This window comes from Hoplias malabaricus, chromosome 6 (genome assembly GCF_029633855.1).
Source record: "Hoplias malabaricus isolate fHopMal1 chromosome 6, fHopMal1.hap1, whole genome shotgun sequence".
Lineage (NCBI taxonomy): Eukaryota > Metazoa > Chordata > Actinopteri > Characiformes > Erythrinidae > Hoplias > Hoplias malabaricus.
Window position 1 is genome coordinate 27,030,097 of NC_089805.1, and position 7,374 is coordinate 27,037,470.

General features: G+C 35.7%; 1 protein-coding gene across 1 annotated transcript; it reads right to left on the bottom strand.

Annotated features, from left to right (window-relative positions):
• Window positions 1-35: 35 nt before the first annotated feature.
• psmg3 (proteasome (prosome, macropain) assembly chaperone 3) lies at window positions 36-3,434 on the bottom strand. The gene is made up of 3 exons (XM_066675464.1): window positions 3,284-3,434; window positions 1,260-1,490; window positions 36-1,172 (listed from the first exon to the last, which is right to left on the bottom strand). Exons 2-3 carry the CDS (start codon window positions 1,473-1,475, stop codon window positions 1,020-1,022), a joined length of 369 nt encoding a protein of 122 aa, XP_066531561.1. The 5' UTR covers window positions 1,476-1,490; window positions 3,284-3,434; the 3' UTR covers window positions 36-1,019.
• Window positions 3,435-7,374: the final 3,940 nt, after the last annotated feature.

Genomic DNA, 7,374 nt, shown 5'->3' on the forward strand with positions numbered 1-7,374 from the left:
GCTGGATAATTCTCAACACTAATGACACTGATATGCTGTGTGAGAGTGAGAGTGAGAGAGAGAGAGAGAGAGAGAGAGAGAGAAGCTTTCGTTGAAGCAGTTTGTCTTTGACATCTAATCACCATCAGTGATCACATGACGCTGTTGACTGGATATATATTTTTAGTGAACTATTCTGAATGCAGCAATGACCCTGACCATGATCATTCTCACAAGATGCACTTGTACACCATTACCACTTGATGGTTATTTCATTGCTGGGAATAATTCTCACTGAAAAAGAAAAACAGTGCTAACAGTGTACAGAGCAACAGATGAACTCCAAATTTTAAAGTAATTACGTAAAGGTTGTTTTCAAATAGGCTACAGAAAATATGCTGTAAAAACACCTTTGAATCATACAGATTAATTTGTGCTGTCAGCAGTGTTTCAGGCTAGACTGCTATTTTAAATAAGCAGCAACACAGATCAGCCTATTAGAAAAGAATTCATAACATTTTCAGTCTTAGTTGGTGGTAGTAACAAAAACTGCATTTTTAAGACAGAGGGGTACAGAAGAGTCATGTGTAAATAAATGATAATTTCTTTTGAACATTAAAATAGATGAATACTACAATTGGACCTAAGGTTGGAAAATGAAATATGTTCCCTTACATTCATTAACCACAATTGTAAACAAACATCTTTAATTAAAAAAAAAAAAAAAAACCAATAAGCAAACTCTCAGTTGTGGGGACATATGCAATCAAATACTGTGAAAGTGGTGGTTTTCCTACAAGCAAACAACATTCATTATTACTCACATTTTCTAAATGTATAAATCATTAGCCTAAGTGGGAATATCCAGACTTCTTCAAAAAGCTAAGCAGCAGTGAGGGCACAGTCCATATCAGCAAAGTAATGTAATAACAATAAATATGAAAATATGACAGTTACATAACCAATTAAAACTAGATTCATGAGAATATTTGTTTTGGTCCAGAAACTGTCTCATGAATATTTCCAAGAAGCCCTTCTGGTCACCACACTTGGCAGCTTTTGATCATATCTTTTACAGTTTTAATATTTTCAGCCTTGCAGTCTTTTAGTGCAAGTCCCAGAAGAACTGGTCGATTCCCTGCTTCCTGGGAAACAAATGCTGCAATATTTTTTGCATAAACATGTGTCATAGCCTGGAAAAAGAGAAAAGGAGAAATGTAAAACACAAAAATATATTTTCTGCCATTCATTTTATTTTACATTTTAAAATGTTGCAGTACCTCATCTTTTCCTAGGAGCACCTTTGTAGTGTAGAGAGGTGTGCTGATGTCACTGCATCTTGTGTCTGGTGTTACAGATACAAGAGTCCCAATCTTCCCATACTGGGTAAGAACAATGAATATGTAGTTGCTGAATTCAGTGCATACAACTTGAGTTGATATTCCATTAATTATTCCCTCAGTCTGTTTTGTTTTTATGAATGTTTGATGTGCCATGGCAGGTCTGGTCACCTGAAGGTACAGACACAAAGAAAGGACATAGTTAAAGTTGTAGCTATGTTTTTCTCCTCTGGGAAAAAAAAATACCATAACCAGCGTACAAAAGTTAAAGATGGCTACATCTGTTGTAAAAATGTTATTTGCATTTATGTCCTGGGGTCTGTTCTACGAAGCAGGATTTATTAGTTGCCTAGATAACTTGAGCCAACTGTTGAAAACAGCAATGTCCCTCAGCTTTTTTCCCTACTGGACACATTTGACTTGAGGCTGAAGTTATCTGGCTAAACTAACACACCCAGGCTTTAAAGAAGTCTAATCAAAACCCTTTTCTACAAGCTAACACAGTTTAATGAAACGCTGGTAATCTGCTTTGGTCAATATACTGTGGGTCCTTTGCTGTGACTGCAGATGCTCACTTGAGGGTGTTATACATTTCTAAATTCTCACCTCTTGATGTCAAGAGGTGAGCAAAATTAGAATGGCTCATTTAATCTATTGTCCTCTGACTTTGGCAGACCATAAAACCTGGTGGCAAGGTTAATACAGTAGCTCTTCTACAGACATTCTTACCGACATACACAGTAAATTCACCAGTGTTAAATCAACACTATTAGTGTTAAATTAACACTGTTGGTGTAATAATTTAACCCTCTCAGTGTTAAATCAACACTATTAGTGTTGATTTAACACTGGAGAATTTGCAGTGTATGTACATATTCACACGTCTCCTTATGTCTTCTCCATGGCTCTTTATTATTATTGTTCTTTCTTTATTTAGTTTTTTTTTTTCCCTTAGATTAAAACTTGTTAATAGTCTGTTTGATTGTCCGGTCTGTTGTCCATGCCATATAGGTGTGCTCTCACCAAAACAAATTCCATGTATGTGTAACATACTTGGCGAATAAAGTTATTCTGATTCTGAGGTTGTTAGGTGTTCTGGATGTATTTTGATTATTTACGTTATTGATAGTATATCTCTAGATCTATACCAGTATAGCTTTGTTTATTTATATTTCAAGTAATTTTTGGAAGCAGTTCTGAAAGACTGCAAGTACTGTGGGGTCAATTAAATGCTTTCACCATAGGTGTGTTTACTGGCCTCCAGATCCACGGTTAGCAGTCAGGATTTTAGTGCCAAAGGAATTACCAGTGAATGTGTGCCATGAGCCGCGAGCAGTGCTGAATGTAGCAATAGCTTACTTACATACCCAATAATACACCTAACCCTAGCTACATAAATCGAATTCTTGTTTTTGGACGGAATGCCCTTTTAACCCATCAGCTCTGTTAAGCACTTGCTCTTAATATAAAACAGAAGCACGTTTCATACAATACACTTACTGATAAAAATGAACAGGCAACATACAGAATACAGCACATACGGTTGTATTATTTTCCCGTTTAGAACATTTTTGTAACTATTTATCTAGCTAGTATTTAAACTTTAAAATGTTAAGTGCATTTTGCAATAACTTCTGCTATATTTTATTCCTGTACACCGACTTGATGAGTTATGACGGTTTAGTATCTATCAGCGATAGAATAAATAAGTTTAAAACTTGTTTCAGCATTCAGTTGTCCCGTAATGTATTTGCTAAAAACATAGCACGATTAGCGGCACTAGGCCACATTTGTTAACGGAGAGGAGCTGGGGAGGTCCGGCTCACAGCTCAGGAAACACCGAGGCTTCCATTGAGTTGCATGAATACGGAAGAGTGCTCTAAATCGAGATTATAACTACATTTTGAACGGAATATACATGAAATATAAAACACAGACGGTTTAAAACTTATAACTGTACTTACAGCTCACGTCTCGGTTCAGGTTCTCATAAACACTCGCCTCGCGCTCAAAACTGCAACTTTCCTCTGTTCACGTGCAGCACGGCATCAGATCTACATTCCAACGGCCCGCAGCGCTGAGTGAGGACGATGGTCTGTAAATCAGCGAATAGGCTCAGCCCTGCGATCTTCTACAAAGCTGTCAAGACTCTATAACGGTTATAAATAACAACAAAATACTTATCATGAAAAAGATAACCTAAATAATTTGTTTAGTTATTCTACAATGTAATATTTATTATAACAAAATCTTATCAATAATTAATTATATTTAAACTACTCTTATTCCTATGAACACATTCTGAATTATTTACTTATAATGCATTTAAATATACATTTCGGAAAATAAGTGGAATCTGCATTTAATGTCTGGTTTATATTGACGGGCAAAATGTATGTATGTATGTATGTATGTATGTATAAATAAATAAATAAATAAACGGTACAGTGTTGTAAACGTTAATTGCACTTTAAGCGTAGGGGGATCCCAGGAGCAACATTATTAACCATGATGGAAGATGGAACGGCTGTGTAATATATTTGATTGTGTTAGTGAGATAAGAACTGATTTAAGTATTATTTGCACCTGTGGTGGATAGCTTACATGGAAGAAATATGGTAAAAAAATTCAATTATCTTGATCGGACATCTCTTAAAACTTGGTCAAGTCATAAAAAACATGACAGTATAGAAACAGGCAAATATTTAATAGTGAAAGAAAACGCACTCCCAAACAAACAAAACTAGAAGAACAAGGACTGTATACTACTTGTTAATTTTAGAGGCTAATCAGAAAAAAAGGCTTCTGTTTGTTACGGAGCGTAAATAATGGACACTGGAGTAAAGGAAAAGGGTCACAATGTCTGAAATTTACTCAATTACTCAGATTTACTCCATTCTACTATAATGTATTGGTCAGGGTAAGAAGTATGTATTGATGCATTCGCCATGAATAGTGTCCACTGTACAAGCTGGAGGCAGTTCTATGATCTGGGCTTGTTTCAACTTGTAAAGTCTAGACTTACCAACATTCAGATGAATGTACTGAATGACCAGGTTACATACAGATCAGTATAAAGTCACAGGCAAAAAATAATGGACTCTGGATGGAAATAACTTTTGTAACATTGCATTGCATTATCAAAACAATGCCATGGTGAAATATTAGTTTTCACTTTTGGCCAGGTAGCATATCTGTCTTTAAGCAATGCTTTTTGCAGAAGTTATATATCAAAGTCCAATGTGTGTAGAGATTTTTTTTCTTGATTTGCATTTTGTGAGGATTACATCACCAGACGATCAGTAGAAATGCTTTGCAGTGCAATTCATACATATTGATTATTATTTATACCCTGTATGCTTTTCATTCTTTTGAAGGGTAAGTAAACTGCTCTCTTTCAGCACACATGCTTGGTAAAGTGAATAGAATATTACAAATATAATTTTCATACTACTGAGCCTAAAAATATTCAATATATTAGTATTTCTGTGTCAGTGCATAAATGTATTCTAGCAGATATACAAGCAGAGCTGTGGAAATCCTTTGTTATACTCAACATATTTCAAATATTCTGACTTAAACAGGTTGTTCAATTTCGAAATGAAACCACAATTAAATATAATTAAAGCTAGTTAATAGCAAAATATCTGTTAGTATTTGGAAAATAAATGAAAAAAATAAGTATATATACAATGGGCAGCACGGTGGCACAGCAGGTAGTGTTGCAGTCACACAGCTCCAGGGACCTGGAGGTTGTGGGTTCAAGTCCCGCTCTGGGTGACTGTGAAAATATATGTTCTCCCTGTGTCCACATGGGTTTCCTCCCATGGTCCACAAACACAAGTTGCTAGGTGGATTGACTACACAAAAGTGTCCGTAGGTGTGAATGTGTGTTTGTGTCTGTCGCTCTGTGAAGGACTGATACCTGCTCCAGGGTGTGTTCCTGCCTTGTGCTCAATGATTTCGGGTAGACTCCACACCCACTGCCACCCTGAACTGGATAAGTGGTTACAGACAGTGAATGAATGTATATATGATCCTGTTAGGTTCTTTAATGGTATACTCTATTCTCCAAAATGAAATGTATCTGTAAGTTTCAATTAAATAAATGTTTACAATAATATAGAATATGGTAAAATTATGTTCCCTAATTAAATGCACTAAAGGGGTGCACACATGAACAAATCACCAGTGACACTGTTTTTTCTGAGAATACTGAAATTTGGACCTTTTCAGAAATAATACTGAACACAAAAGCAATGGGAAATATGAAATGTTTAGAGCTATATTATTACATTCTCCCTGAGTTATTTATAAAATTAACAACTTGAAAACGTCAATTAGCCTAGTGTCACTCTAACAATAATTTCCACTAGCTTCTCTATGAGGCTTGCATTGTTTGTTTGGCACTAAGCTGAAAGTGGTGCATATTCACTTATCATGCAGGATTTAATACTGTTAAGCAATTCTAGCTAGTGATGTCGGAAACTGGGAAATACCAATTTTCCCCACTGGTAATTTGAGTCTGAATGGCTGACCAAGTCGTATTTACCATGTGTGAACTCAGTAGTCTAGATGACACATGTCTTTATGGGATGTGACATATACGTGACCTTTTACCTCTTCTTCATGGAGAAAATGGCACATTGGACTGTAAATTGTCTATTTATGTATGTTTTCTAAAGGATAAAAATAAATATTGAGATCAGATTTGTTAATTACACAAGAATGGGCTTACTGTTTATTTAATGATAAATCTCTTTTATGGGACAATTAAGGATAGTGAGCAGATCTGCAGACAAACACCCAAACAGAGTGATGTCGTATTTACTTGTTCATCACTAGGTATATACAACCTTCTGATGAGCACTCAAACGCAACATCAGACACAGATGAAGCTTGAAATGCAAGCATTTAACACACACACACACACACACACACACACACACACACACACACACACACACACACACACACACATATATGTTAATAGGTTTCTCAGTAAATCCATTAATAGATTACTCAACTAAATGTTAACTTTAAAGCATAACATTGAATATTATTGGAGGAGCCTGTTAGTCTATTATCCATCTAACAGCCATGTTGATAAACAAAACACGTTCCTATGTAATGTGTGTTTAATGAGCTTGGGATGTTCACTGATACTAGGGCTGCCACTGACCGTCTACAACAAGCTGTTGTTTGTATTGAAAATGAAGGATAGCTGTCACAAGAGCTTCCAAAAGTAAATGTATTTGTTTACTCTAAATTAAAACATTAATGAATTGCCATTAATATCAAAACGAAGACTCATTATTCATGCTTAGTCTCCCTGAAGGTTTGGTTGTCAAAACTGTCTGGGAAAACTGTTGGATGTGCACCTCTGCACAGAGGCTATTAAAATAGCTATGTTAGTGAACTTTTAATCTCTCTGTGACAGGACTGACCTTTCCCAGGCTGCAGGGTAGCCATAAAAACTCTTTAAAATTTAATAAGTCTGTAATTGAAGCATCTTTAAGTAGATGAGGACCGTTTTCTGCACAGCGTTGCCTTTTAGCTACAGATTCTTGAAAACCTATTCTGTAATTGGAACATCTCTAGCTGCATAATATTTTTCTTTTGCCGTTTTTACTCGTACGGTTGGGGCTGTCTCATCACGCTTTGAAATAGGTGATATGATTTCACAGTGATTTAGACTTGTGAAGTGAAATGGAGAACTGCAGAGCGGATGATGATGATGATGATGGAAGGGATGATTATGCTTATGTTCGTGGTTCCCTTAAACACAGCTTCTGGGGAATCTTATCCTACTGGCAGGTAAGGTTCCTTACTCTAAATAGCATTTGCTTTATTATTGTTATCTTTAATGGGCTATCATTAAATTTGCTTTAGGCATATCATTATTGCACATAAACTAATTCAGATGAATCTCATTATGGAGTCATTAAGATGCATCTCTTCTTGTGAAAGCTTCTTCTCTGTTCATTTAGGGAAAGTAAATATAACCTAAAAAAATAAGAATAAAATGTGCAAAAATGACATGTTTGGTCCCCTT